The sequence below is a fragment of the Taeniopygia guttata genome, chromosome 4 (assembly GCF_048771995.1).
Source record: "Taeniopygia guttata chromosome 4, bTaeGut7.mat, whole genome shotgun sequence".
In the NCBI taxonomy this organism is placed as follows: Eukaryota; Metazoa; Chordata; class Aves; order Passeriformes; family Estrildidae; genus Taeniopygia; species Taeniopygia guttata.
Genome location: NC_133028.1, coordinates 27,562,859 through 27,577,164, shown reverse-complemented (window position 1 = coordinate 27,577,164; position 14,306 = coordinate 27,562,859). Strand labels below are relative to the sequence as shown.

The 14,306-nt window shown below is 43.1% G+C and overlaps 2 protein-coding genes across 9 annotated transcripts in view; one reads left to right on the top strand and one right to left on the bottom strand.

Moving 5' to 3' along the window:
- Positions 1–1,020: 1,020 nt before the first annotated feature.
- PAICS (phosphoribosylaminoimidazole carboxylase and phosphoribosylaminoimidazolesuccinocarboxamide synthase) overlaps positions 1,021–14,306 on the bottom strand; it is a 39,825-nt gene continuing 26,539 nt past the window's right edge. For 6 of the 8 annotated variants that reach the window (XM_030271138.4, XM_041716083.2, XM_012573526.5 and 3 more), the window contains 9 exons: positions 11,105–11,150; positions 10,237–10,434; positions 7,220–7,398; positions 6,430–6,609; positions 6,226–6,339; positions 4,336–4,419; positions 4,054–4,234; positions 2,907–3,065; positions 1,021–2,250 (listed from right to left, as the gene is read on the bottom strand). In XM_030271138.4, coding sequence (XP_030126998.4) covers positions 2,084–2,250; positions 2,907–3,065; positions 4,054–4,234; positions 4,336–4,419; positions 6,226–6,339; positions 6,430–6,609; positions 7,220–7,398; positions 10,237–10,434; positions 11,105–11,150 — 1,308 coding nt within the window. In that variant the 3' untranslated portion in view covers positions 1,021–2,083. Of the gene's footprint in view, positions 2,251–2,906; positions 3,066–4,053; positions 4,235–4,335; positions 4,420–6,225; positions 6,340–6,429; positions 6,610–7,219; positions 7,399–10,236; positions 10,435–10,530; positions 10,697–11,104; positions 11,151–11,421; positions 11,514–14,306 lie in introns of those variants that run through there. The other 2 variants (XM_030271141.4, XM_030271142.4) reach the window with 2 other exon arrangements.
- Positions 11,579–14,306, top strand: part of PPAT (phosphoribosyl pyrophosphate amidotransferase) — a 41,924-nt gene continuing 39,196 nt past the window's right edge. Inside the window, exon 1 of the mRNA XM_030271143.4 lies at positions 11,579–11,842. Coding sequence (XP_030127003.3) covers positions 11,715–11,842 — 128 coding nt within the window. The 5' untranslated portion in view covers positions 11,579–11,714. The remainder of the gene's footprint in view (positions 11,843–14,306) is intronic.

The window sequence follows — 14,306 nt, the reverse complement described above, 5'->3', positions numbered from 1 at the left end:
AGCCCAAACCCCTCCCCACTACAGCCGCCTTTCAGGGAGCTGTAGAGAGCAGGGAGGTCCCTCCTGAGCCTTCTCCAGGCTGAACAAACCCAGCTCCCTCAGCTGGACAGCTGGACACAGCAGTTGAGCTGCAGCTGCACCAGTGCAAGAGGATCATCACTTCCCCAGTCTTACTGGTTACACTACTGCTGAAACAGGCCAGGGTGCCACTGGCCTTCTTGGCCACCTGGGCACTCACTGGTTCATGTTCAGCTGCTGTTGACCAGCATCCCCCAGGTCTTTTTCACACAGATTTCTAGCCATTCTCCCCTAGCCTGTAGTGCTGCCCAGGGTTAGTGTGGCCAAAGTACAGGAACCCAGCACCTGGTCCTGCTGAACCTCATACCACTGGCCCTAGCCCATCAATCCAGCCCCTTCTGCAGAGCCTTCCTACCCTCTAGAAGATAAACATGACAACTCAACTCGATGTTGTTTGCAAATTTGCCAGTAATAGACTAAATGCCCTCATCTAGATCATGCCACAAAGGAATTTCAGCCTCTTTGTTGTCCACTAATCCTCACTATTATTGATACTTCATTTAGAGATTCATTAGAAAAGCAACTACCCTAATTCTTCAGAGTTCTAGTTCTTTTACTTTAGGATAAGCTTTGACCAATTTTAAACCCTTGCATTCAAGTAAACACTGCTTAGAGCTCTTCTATACAGAAGCACATAATATGTGGTCAGTGCCTGTGAAGAAGGCCAGCAGCAGCAACATTTAATCCAGTTAGTCACACTACAGAGCAAGCCTGACCTACCACACCATCACAGAGGAGTACTTCATGAACAAAGCAACACTCCTGAGACAATCAAGTGGCAGAGTGTCTTTCAGAAGGCTGTCACCTAATAGTGTTCCATGCAGGTTTTAGTGTATAAGCTTTTTACAAGATTATTACCTAATTTGCAGTCCTGAAGTTACATACCACAGCTGATAGCTATTTTTGAGTATACTTACTCAATAAATATCCATGAAGCAGATATGCATTCAATAGTTTATTTATAATTGTAAAGCATAGGTGTTACATACTTTGAGTAATTGCATATTTGTTAGAATCTTACCTACTCAGAAGACTGGTGTGTGTAAAGACAAAAAAAGGCATGCTTAGATTTCCCCCCAGAAGTTTGTTGCTTTAGTATTTGTTCCCCTGTTCAGTAAAATTTCCACAGAAAGAGTGAGGCAATATAGACACAGAATAGCTATAGTTACTGAAGTGTATGAAGACAGTCCAACATCATCACACAGCCCCTGTAGAACTACTGAAGGTACATCTGCCTAGTATTTAAAAGAACAAAGCCCAGACTAGGCAAGAGTTAGAGCAAACAGCCTATAGGCCAAGTTACAGGTTACTCAAGCCATTTGTATTTATGGCTTGTTATGAACAAGCAAATTGGTGTCAACTTTATCACATCACTCCAAAAGATATCAATGGGGTAAATATACACATACACATATTTTTTAAAAAGATACATGTATGTATATACATTTTTAAAATAAGGCATGTATTTATTTCAGGCTCTTAAAACATTTTTCCACACTCTTTTCCTATTAATACAGCATATGTTGCCATTTTATTGCTGGAGAAAGCATACCATCATTGCAAGCAGAACAGCATCAACACTGGCTTTTGTCAGCAGTCCAGTTAATAAGGTCCAAGATATACATTAATACTATGGAAGAATGTTACTGTTACAGAAAAGCAGACCAGTTGAATTATATTTAGATTGCACCAAATCATTCTCTCAACACAGTCTGTAGTTAACAGTATAGACTAAAAAGCAGAACAGCACCATTCTGGAGCAACAGAAAGAGTACCTAAGAGTACCTGAAATACTACTTCCCCATCTCTACTTAGTTGTTATATTAAAAAATACACAAGGGAAGGATGACAATACAACAAACTTCCTATTCTTCTCTAACAATGCTTTCTTCTGCAAGAAATGATGCAGGACTTTTGAACTCATCCAGGGGTAAATCCTAATACGAATGAATATGCACCCACCATTATCATTGTGTAACTAATAACAGTTACTTTTTAGTGTGACTTACAAGGAGCACTCTCTAAGTTTTTTGTCAGCCTGCTTCAGGGAGATCCAGGTGTTTAACATGTTTGATCGCAGTTTGGCCCACACTAAATGGTTGTTTAACCCAAATATTTGGGCAGCAAACTGGGCAGCTCCTTCAGGTGACAGAGTAGTAGGACAGCTAAGACCTGCAGAGAAGAGAATGCCACTTATTAAAGCATAGTTTATAGTCAAACAAAACATTTTCTCTGAAGAGCAATTTAAGACAGTCTTAAATTTCAGTCTCCAGGAGCCACATGATCCAGTTTTAAAGCCAGTGAAGTGTCACTTGTTCCATTAGTGTTAACACGACTGCTTTGTGGCACTTCACACCAAAAGCCATCATGCAAATGACTCACTTATAAAGATGTAACAGTTTTCTGGGCCTTCACTCAATTTACTAACAAAAATAACATAGGTAAAAATGCAGTGAATAAATAGTTAAGTATTGAGGTTTACCTACACTGATTGTTGAGTAAGATACTATTTGATCTTTGATAATAAGGAAAATGCATGAAAATTCCATTACTTAAATTCCCATAAATGTTATTTTCAATTTAAAAACAAAATGTTTAGCAAGGATAAGCCAAGGTTTACTTTTTAAAAGGATTATTCATATGTAATCTTTACTCTGTCTGTTGGGCTTTTTGCCATTAAGAAGTCAATGACATATTTCCACAGACTTTGCTTGGTACTAATCAAGCTGCTGTTCCAATGCTTTGCTCTGTGTGTGTACAGTAGAACAACCAACAACAAAAAAATAGAGCTTGATTAGACTAAGAGCATAAGCTGAAGATCATCTTACCACTGGGTAGCCTGAGAGAGGACCACACATCCTGAGTACCCCAGTCAGCCGAGAGTGGAGGGCAGTTGACAACTGGGTAAGCAGTGTTACCAGACATTACTGGCCCCAAACCATTGCTTCTGCCAGCTACTGCAACAAACACTGTTGGGATTCCATCTCCTGTGAGAAGGAAGACATTCAGAGATAAGCAATCTACCTTGTTCTCTACCACCTGCTTTCATGGAGCTTTGAATTCACAACTGTGTTTGCAGTTATCTTTTCAATTCCATTACATGGGACTAATATTTTGTGTCCAACTTCCTCCTTTAATAGAAATATCTTCTAAGAAATCTCACATCCTTAAATCCCAACTATGTTTACCACACACAGCTGAAAGTAGCATTTCTTACTCTGCCTCTGAGGGAAGTCTCTATCAGAGGAAGAGGTGCTGCTTAGCTTTATAGAGAACATAGCCATTAAACCTCTGACATCTGTTAACCTATGGCACCTTAAATCTGAAACAGTTCACCTCTAAGTGTTTTAACTATGGCTACCACATTTGTAGTTTGATATGCATAGAATGTGTATACTCCCACAGAAATAAAATAATGCCTGAATCTCCTCTGTTAGGCTATAAACACTTTTGAAGAGATGGTTAGTCTTCTTGGCAAAGAGGGTAATTTAAAGCAAGCATCTTTTTCTCACAGTATTTTCTCATGGCATCTAAATTAATAAGCAAAAATGTTTTCACCAAACAGAAAAAACACAGTGGGAGCAACATCTGCCTAATGTAACACATGAGAATATTCAGTCAGCTAGAGAAAATGTTGTCCTGCCTTGTTTCAGAAATACTTGCATCACCAGCAGGGTACTACAATAAATCTATTAACATGATCAGGGCTTGGGCAAAGCAGTTCTGACACTGGGATAAAAGCAGAGGTTAAACTTTGAGTAATGGAAGGTGTGGCAGCACAGTAAAACAATACATTACTCCAAAATTACTTAGAGCAGTCATGCTACCAGCAAGTGTGAAACACAATTTATTGTAACACAGCTTGGTGTTCTGTTTAACAAAAACTGGAAAAACCTCACATCCATCTTTTAAGTTGCCAAGTCATTGTGAAACATGATGCTGTGTCAATCCAAATCAGTATTTCTTGGCATTTACCTTCATATTCTGCTTTGATCCTCAAGGTTTCATCTGGCCCTTTGTGAGCAGAGGTCACTCTTAATTCACAAGGTATTCCAAAGGTTGCACATGCCTTTTTTATTTTTTCACAGTGACTGAGGTCAGAAGAAGATCCCATTAACACCACAACTCTACCTTGGCTCTTTGTTTTTAGAAGCAACTAGAGAAAAGAGCGGAGAGAGATAGGAGAAATAAAAGCAGTTAACAGGATTAAAGGCACACAGTTATCAAAGTCTAGATATGGTCTTCATAAACAGGTACCTCCACTCTTTCTGAAACCCATTCAAAGTTTCTCTTAACCATTTGCAGTGCTTCAGGAGTCACTTCTTTCAGGTCCCGGTAGGACTGAAAAAAAGGAAAATAAAAGCATTGAAGTGTTGTGGTTTAACCCCAGCCAGCAGCCAAGCCCCACACAGCTTCTCACTCCCCCACCAGAGATCAGGGACAGAATCTCAAAGGTAGAATTGAGAAAACTCATGGGTTGCAATAAAGACATTTTAACAGGCAAATCAAAAGCTGCACACACAAGCAAAGCAAAAGAAGGAATTAATTCACTGCTTCCCATGGGCAGGCAGGTTTCAGCCATCTCCAGGAGAGCAGGGCCACAGCACACATAACTGACTTGGAGAGACAAACACCATCAACTCCAAACGTCTCCCCATAATCACTTCCTCTTTCCCACACTTCATATACTGACACAATGTCACATGGTCTGCAATATCCCTTTGGTGAGTTGGGGTCACCTGTCCCAGCTGTGTCTCCTCCCAACCTCCCATGCACCCCCAGCTTCCTCTGGCAGTGTGGCAGTACCAAAAGCAGAAAAGGCCTTGGGGTGTGGATAAGCCCTGCTTAACAATAACAAAAACATCTTTTTATTATCAACCTTATGTTCAGCACAAATCCAAAACACAGCCTCATATTAGCCACTGTCAGGAAAAATAACCCTACCCCAGCCAAAACCAGCAGATGAAGTTAATGCGATTTGGGTACACAAAATACTAATTTTGCTACCATAATTGGTAAGAATTATTATTATTATACCTCAAATGAAATATTTGCACAGTTTCTAACAATTCCAGGTATAAATAGCCTTCTACATTGCAATTTATGCCCATTTACAACACAAAAGACTTTCAGCCACAGGGGTATTAAGGTTTTGGAAGCTTTCCACGGAAAAATTTAAGGAAAAACATACAACTTCTTTAAAATTGGATTTGTAATGACATGATTGCCTGCAGTAGCACTGTACCAACCTAGGTTCTACATGATATCATATACCTTACTTTACGGGACTGTCAGAGCAATTCACTCAAGCAGGCTACTACATAATTCAGGTCAAGTAAACAACAGAGCAGTTTTTCTACCCCATTTAAAATTAATACCCTTCCTGCCATGCACAGTTTGAAATCTTCCCATGGCTTACAACACTTTCTCTCCCAGGGTCTGTCACTACTCTCAACAACCATGACAAACTCCTGGCACCAGCATTCCCAAACCAGTTCTTTCATAACTGGTGATCTGGTAATTCAGAGATATTTGAGAAGTATAAATGCTCTAAGTTTAAATCTAGGACAAGTTCTGTTTCAAACTTGTTTGCAGGCCTTGTTATGTGGGCATAGTCTATTAGCAACGCTTTTGGAGGCAAGATTATTGAATTCATGGTTAACCAAAATAAGTAACAAAGAAAAGCATCTGTACTGCAACTCCCTCTTAAGTATCAACAGATCTCTACTAGTAGAAGATAATAATAATTAATCTCTGAGTAAACTGGGAAACTTGGAGGCAGACCTGGGAACCAAAGCTTGTATTCTTCCCACCAATCTGTTATCAACTATTTTATCTGTGCAAGTCAGAAATCCTTATCATTCCTGGAAACGCCACACTTCATTATGATAGCTCCAGTCAGGTATTCCTGACTGTGCTGTTGGGTATTCCAGCTGAAGATATACAGACAGAGGATTTTTTTTCTACCATAAACCAGATAAACTATATAATGAGAACAGGCTTGGACATGAGAGATCATACAAGCTGCTCTCTAACAAAGTAAGATCACCTAGAAAAAGCCACTCTGAAAGCAGATGTTAAACTGTAGGCTTTACGTTCTTCATTATTCTCCCTTGCTCACTTAGAAGGTAAAGATTGAAGCACCACCTGTTTGTCCTTTTGCTGGCTTCTGTCTCCTGCTGGCCACAGTCTCCATGAATCATTGTCAATAACATCAGCAAGAACAATTTCTTTTGTCAGCACATTAACACCAAATTCAATCTAAAAAGATAGTAAGAATCCTATTTTAGTAATTTTACAGTGTTATTTTTCCTGCCATAGCCAGGGTCATGAGAAATTAGATTCTTATACCTTCAAGTCTACAAGAGTGCAGTTTTGGGGCTGCCATGCTTTTTCCAGGATCTCAAAAATGGCTTGAGTAGAACGAGACATAATATCCACTTCAGTCTGGCCAATAGTAAGTCCAGCAAAACAGAATTTTGCTTCAATTATTTGCTCTTCAGACCACTGTGGATCATTATTAGCATCATCCTGTTAAGAAAACCAGAACAAATATATGATGTAATTTAAGCTTGCTAGAAGAGGAAAATAGCTATTAAAAGATACAAGTTTTTTTGTGTTGTTTTTTTTCTAGGTAACAAACACAGGCTTCAAACTAGTATTTTATGATTAGCATTAAAAAAATTACAGTAACATTGAAAACACTTGCTGTAACACCTGACCATCTTTAAGAATAACAGGGTATAACACAAACACTTTAAATTGCAGTTCACCAGATATATCTTTCTGCACACAATCCCAAAGGAGTTCAGAATCCTGAATGGCTAGCTAGCTACTTACCCTCACCATCCAACTACTGCTTAATTTCTTCAATATATCAACACATCTGTTTCAACTGATGCATTAAGTCTATGTCTAAAAAGCCCTTATACCTACATTTTTCTAATTTTCAGTATAGCTTGGCTTGCTTTTCTTTGATTGCACTGTAAGCCAGAAAACATTAGAATGATAAAACTACTGATAGTGACAGGATTGGTCAGCCACTAGCACTATTTGATTTATCTGTCAGCATTTTAAAGGAGATAATAGAGAATTCTAGCCCTGCTTAAGTTTGATTAACATCACAGGAAGGGAAACTTACCTTGTAAAACATCTCAATTTTGGGTGGGTAAAACTTATATCCTTCTTTGACACCAGGATTTCTCTTGAGGAAGGAGCCAGTAGCAATTCTTCTGCACACCCATTCAATTGGGATCATTTCACAGTGAGCTGCTATGAATGCTGTGTCACTCTGTTTCCTGACAAAAGCTGTTTTGATTCCTAAATAAAAAGATGGCAGCTTAATTCCATCAGTAAGTACACTCCACAGTTAAAACAGTAGTCACAAACATCTTTAATTTTAAGCACACTTGAATTGTTTCTTCCCTGGACTTAAAGGACACACTAAATCTCTTCAGGGTATTTTAAGCCCACTCCAGCCTTGCAAAAGACAATATCTTCCACAAGTCATTAGTTTTGTCAATTTTATCATACAACACTCACTTGTAACTCAGAAATCCTATTCTTGAAAATAATTTTGTTCACAGAGCCTTACAAATTTAGATTTATCCTTCACAATGTTTTTGTTTGTTAAAAAAAAAAATAGCAGCAACTAAGTACTCAACTATGTTCTCTGGTGAAAGATTCATTATAGATCGCACAGTAATTGGAGCTTTTCAAAGGAGTAACAGAGCACAGCAGTCTTTACTACTTTGCTTAATAAAAGCAGATGGGGCAGAGAGAATGGCTTTGTCCTCCCTTTCATCACAAACTAAGTTATTTAGGACACTAGATCTTGGTGATTTATTAGGCAAAAGACAGATTCAGAAGCATGTGCACTCAAAACCTGCTGCAACAAGTCAACCTTCTTACATAATTTTAAGATGATGGACCCCATATTAAACAGGGACAGCTAACATGCAGATCAGCACTTTAAGCACAAAATGGCTCTTTTTTCAATTTCACTCTTGAGGAGAGTCCCACCTTTCTCCTTGACTTGCAGATAGGTAAAACCTTACAGAAGGAAGGCCTTGTAAAATCACGGCTCAGGCCTGTTACTTTGGCTAAGTAGAAAAGGACTATGGGAACGTGACTCAGCTGACTTAGGAGGTAAAAAAAAAAAATAACCATTGTGTGTTCACATCGTGGGCTATGGTGGTTGTTTGAATTATGTTTGTTATGATTTAAAACTATGTAGCTGATAATGGGCTAACTGCTTAAAAAGGTCTGGTTTTTGCAATAAAGCAGCTCTTCTTTGCAACTGCCTGGGGACTCTGCGTCACATACCTGACCGGGGCAAGACAACTGCTAAGCCCAGTCAGCATCTGCCACAAAAGGAGAGGAGCTGCACTCAGTCAAACCAAGCAGTTCTATTCCATTCCACTTCCAGAACATAAAGGAAGAAACAAAACGTCTTAAAATATGAACTCTGACTCTTCAAAGTTTGATGCATTCCCTTCAAAGGCAGAATGACTTAAATAATCAAGTGCACATTAAGGCCCTGTCTGGTTCACTACTACATTTTTCATCATGCAGATGTGTGCTTTTGTTAGGCTGACATTAGCTGTATTATAAAAGGGAGAGAAACTTTAACAGAACTTTGTAAATCATCACCTCTGGAAGAGTAGGTAAAGAAGAGTTGCGCAAGGCAAACATGCAAACACCCTCTATAATAAGGCATTCCCACTATCTGCATTTACACCACTGAAATAAGGAAACTGGAGAAGAACCCTCAAAGTTATTTTGTTGCTTTAAAATGCAGCTGCAGTTTACTCTGCATGTTTTTCCATGGCACCTGTGCAAGTTATGAGTACAAGCCACTCATGGATTTTTGAAAGGTCAACAGAATAGCTTCTTCATGTTAAAAGTGCACATCTGTAGGATACTAAAGGATATTAAGTATTTTGATTGTTATCCTAACTATTGCCATTCAAGAATTAGGCAAAACATCTCACAAATTGCTCCTAAATGAAAATTAGAAGTTTTAATCAAGTGCAAAAATAATCACATACCTAGGAGGCTTCTTAGTAGTGTATAAACAACAGGCTTCCCAAGAAAGCCCATGACTCAGGATTACACTGAATTGGCATAGGTGTAAGTAGTTCTTACAATATGGGCTGAGACAAAGATATAACTCTGGAGAAACCATCTTTCTCTTCCCCATATGAAACCTGATAGGACTTCACAGTTATCTATCACCATACCTTGTAACAGATACTACAAATTCCAGAGTAACTCAGCTGCTGCCTGAAGCAGTCTTTGTGTGAATGTTTCAAAGCACATGGAGCACACAGCTATAAGGAATCTTAGCCAAGCTTACTAGTGCCTGTATTCTACTACTGTTAGCAGACTCACTACCAGCACGACTTCTCTGCAACTTGCCATCTACTCAGTCAAAGACACTTCAAAATGCTTTTTCAAAGCAAAGCTACTGGCTCCATTTCTGGAAATGTGCTACTACACTTGCTTGAGTGACTTACGTTATGTACTCCATGAAACTCTGCTAGCATCAGAAATACTTTGAATCTTTTAAAGTAAAGATTAAGCTTCTGAAACATTCAATACAGATTGATAAATGTATTTTGCTATGTGGTCCTCGCAAGTGTTACATGCAAAGCTTACAGGAAGTTTATACTGCTATAACACGCAACTGAGGAAGGGAAAAGACACTGATTTTACGTTTCAACTTACATACAGAGATTTCACAATGCCTAGGCATAGTGTGGTAGTACCACTAGTTAGACGTGTGCTCTATGCATGCACATGTAGTAAAGCAATGCAGATGCATCCAGCCCAGATTTACAGGTAAGGAGATGTAGGGTATGGAAGAACTGACAAAAGCAGGGGGAAAGGGATTAGAAGCGTATCCAAACAAGTAGGAGAAACTATTGCAGTTATCTGCAACACTAGATTACTGCAGATACTCTCATGTTTCAAATGAACAAGTCACTCATCCAGCTCTAAAGTACGAGAGAGAAAAGCACAATTAAAAGCTAATAAAAAGAGACTAAAAAAACCACAAGAGCCTCAAGGCAGGTTGAACTCTCTTATAAAACAATACTGTTTCATAATAATTTCTGGAACATACAAGCATACACACTCTGCTTTTAAAATACTGACCAGCTTCCTGAAGCAGCTGGAACACACAGCTTGTCGTTGTGTTCGAAATGGCAGCCTTCCCTTCCATTCGGTCCTTCCTGGCTGCATTTCCCGCCGTTATTTGGTCTTTTGACTGCATGAGAACACATCCTGGGATATCTGGCAGCTCGTACACTTCCTTTGTTTTACCTTCATTAACTTTTTTGCCAAGTTTCAGGTCTAGAGGAACAACAAAACAAAACACAAAAAAAAAAGAAAAAAAAAGTCATTTTTGCATCGCAAAGTTTTGTTTACTTCCGCAAGCAAAGCCACCACCTTCTAGTCCATGGGGATCCAGCAGGAACCTGCGCTGCGGTCCCTGACCACGAGGAGCACCCCGAGCCCTGACCCACGGAGTGATGCGGTCACGTTTTCCCCTAAGGGAGGCCGATAGCCCCGCTAAGGCTTCCGCCCGGCGCCGGGCCGCTCCGGCGGTGCCCCGGCCGCCCCCACCGTGCGGGCAGCCGGGAGCTGCCGCCTGAGCGGGGCGGCCGAGAGCCCCGCCGCTTTTCTTTTTTTTTTTTATTTCTTCAAACTTCGGGGCAATCCCGGAGCTCGGCGATACGAGCGGCGCGGGGCGGCTGCTGCCCCCAGCATCCTGCACCTGGAGCTGCCCCACCACCTCTCCTGCAGCCGTGCCCACCCTCGCGTACGAGCGACTACGCACGGAAAAAGAAATAATAAACCCCCCCCTCCCCAAAAAAAAGATCACTCATGAAAAAGTTGGTTCCCAAGCACCTATACCCCCAGCCCGGTGGGGTATACCTATACCCCGGCGCTGAGCGAGCACCGGCCCCCCGAGAGCGGCACCTCCGACCGACCGACCCATCCCCGACGACCGCCGGGTTACCTGATGCTGCGGGGGCCATGGCTGCGGCAGGAGCGGGCGCGGGCACCTAGGGCACAAGAGAGAGCCTGAGCGCACCCCGCAGGGCTCGGCGGTCGGGGTAAGAAGGGGCCGGCGGAAGGGGCGGGCAGCGCGGGCAGCGGGCCGAGACATCGCCCGCCAATCGCCGCCCGACGCCGCGGGGCGGCCCCGCCGAACCCCCCGAGCCAACCCCGGAGGGCAGCATCACCCCCCCGCCCCGTGCAAACACAGCCCCGGCCCTCTGCCCGGCCAATGCCGGCGCCGAGCCGCGCCCGGGCCCCGGCCCACCGCACGCTCACCCCGCGGGCAAACATCCCCTCGGCCTGGTGCGCTCCGCGGGGCGGCGGGCAGAGTGGAATGTAGGGGAGGCGGGGCCGGGCGAGGCGGTGGAGCGGGCCGGGGCTACGGTGTCGCCCCCCCGCATGTAAATGAGGGCGGGAGGCGCCCGGCGGGCCACCGGGATCCCCGGGCGGAGCGGGGCTGTGGGCTGAGCGCGCCGCCGGCAGCAGCGCGCGGGAGCCGCTGGAGCGGGACCGGCAGCGGGAGCGGGAGCTGGAGCGGGGCCGCCGCGCCACCACGTGCTGCCCGCGCCATGGAGCTGGAGGAGCTGGGTATCCGGGAGGAGTGCGGCGTGTTCGGCTGCATCGCCTCCGGCGCGTGGCCCACGGAGCTGGACGTGCCCCACGTAATCACGCTGGGGCTGGTGGGGCTGCAGCACAGGTAAGAGGGGCGCGGGGCCGCGGCGTGCCCGGACGGGGCCGCCCGGACGCGGCTCGGTGTCGGACCGGGCCGCGGCGGCTGCTCGGGGCCGTGCGGCGGCACGTGCAGCCTGGAGGGCCTCGGGTCTCCGGCGGCGGGAGCGCTCTGGGAGGAGAGGGGAGCGCCCGGACCGGTCCCTTCCGCTCCGCCCCGGCGGAGAGCCCCGGCAGCATCCCGGAGGCGAAGTGCAAGGAACACCCCTCCGCCTCCTGCCTCCCGGGCCGGTCCCGCCGAAGGAGACCTGTCGAACGCCTTTGGACCTCGGCTGCATCTCGCCTGAGTCGCATCCGCTCTCGCTGCCGGGCCCGCGCCACCGGCCCGGGCGTTCGCTCGTCCCTGCGCGGAGCCCGCGGCGTGGCCGCGTCCCGGGCTGGGGGAATGAGCCCCGGGCGGCGGGGATGAGCCCCGGGCGGCGGGGATGAGCCCCGGGCGGCAGGGGGAGTACGTCCCGCGGAGCAGCATGCGCCCGCCGCCCCGTCTCAGCCACGCCGAGCGGTGACCTCCTGCCCTAGCGCGGCGAGGCCCGGCCGTTATTCTCGAGATGTTCACCTGAAAGTGTAAATCACACAATCCGAGGCTACCGAAATTGAGCAGTTCTTAAGCGTTTTTAGGCTCCTACTAGCGGTAGTGGTTTAGATTTATCATCATGATACAATAAAACTTCTACCTGACATATCTACGGCAGTGTACAACAGACCTGATTCGCTGTCATCCACGTGGATTCAGAGCTACAGAATGAAATTTGGGTTCTGCTTCCATTTAGTTGGTATTCAAAGCAATAATGTTAATGGACTGACATATACCAATCATTTCAGTGGTGCCAGAAAGGGGTATCGTCCTTGTGGGAACACATGCACAAGCTCATTTAGTAGTACATGCTGAGCCTATTTGCTGTGGTTGATTTCACAGCTGGAAAAAGTGTGCTAAGTAAACACAGTCCTGACAGTCTAGGTAGGTGGGCTACCTGGGTAACCTGGGCATGGGTAAGTACACATGCATTGAATAGATAAAATACATTCTTTGTATTTCTGAGGTCACAGACATGCAAATGTTGCTCTGAAATTAGTTTTGGACCAACAATAGGAAATCTTTACATAGAGATTTTCTGTTTATTACAGTAGAGTTTCATATACTTTTCCTGGTAAAATGCTGCATTCCTACTGACTCCCATATGCTAATAATTCTCTTTCAGCTGCAGGTATATATACCTGCCAGTGTCCACCAAAAATCTTTTTTTTTGGGAGTGATACAGCCAAAGTCCCAGCAACAAATCCATGGTTTTCATGTAAAATGAAACAATAGTCTCATTTTAGCTTGCACCATTCCAACCTCTGAAGAGGCTGGAAATAATCTTACCTTGTTCGTGCTTACAAACAAGGTAAGATTATTGTCTACAGTTACACTGGTAGACCTGGAGTATTTTAGGTGGAAATAAAATTATTGATGTATTTTCATTATTTTGTGTCTTATTATCTAAATTTTCATTGCAACCTTATTTCAACTTTTCAATATGTTTTGGTTTTTTTTTTTCTTTGATGGCCACTTGACAAATATATGTAATTTGCTTGAGCTCTTTAATATCAGATATCCCTTCTGGAAGACATGGCTGTAATTCATCATTCATTCACAAATTCTACAGGAAGCTACATAGACAGAGGCATATATGCACTATCACCACTTCTGATCTAATTCAGTAATGGTCAAAATTTTTAAGGGATGCTTTCCTAAAGGTATAAACATTGCACCTGTAAAGGTGAAATAGTCTGTTCCATTAGGTATACCTTTGCAAGCACTCAATAAAACTCTGTTTAATAGCTGACATGTTCCTATTTTCTTTGCTAATGTTTCTCTCTTTGCATTTTTCCTATTACAATGGGTAGAGGAGCTGGCATCCTGATCAGGAAGCAAGAGGATAACAACTATTTTTACTTTTTGGAATGTCTCTTGAAAACGAGAGTTAAAGTTTAGCATTAACTGAATCAATAAACTACATTAGGCCCATGGTTTTAAAGTTAAAAACTAAGACATTTATCTTAACTACAGGCCTTTAAAAATAATTAAATATGAAAGAAGATTGTAGTATTAACGAACTATCGAAGTCAGGCCTGAGTGACTTAATAGAAATCTGACTGGTCACTAGAAAATACAGTCCTTAGATATCATCTTCAAATTAGTAAGGATATTTATGTAATGATTACTTCATTTTGATAAAAGAATGTTCTTCTAGATTCAAATTAGAACTGTGCAATAAATCAAATTACAGAATTTGATCCTTAATTTGTCTTAGATTTTAAAATTGAGAATATTAAAGCATGGCATTGTATCAAGCTGCATTTATGAGATGCCGAGGTCACAGAGAACATGTTATAATTTCTAATCTTTGAAATCTTACCTGTATGTGTAAAAATCCAGAGTATTTGTTAGA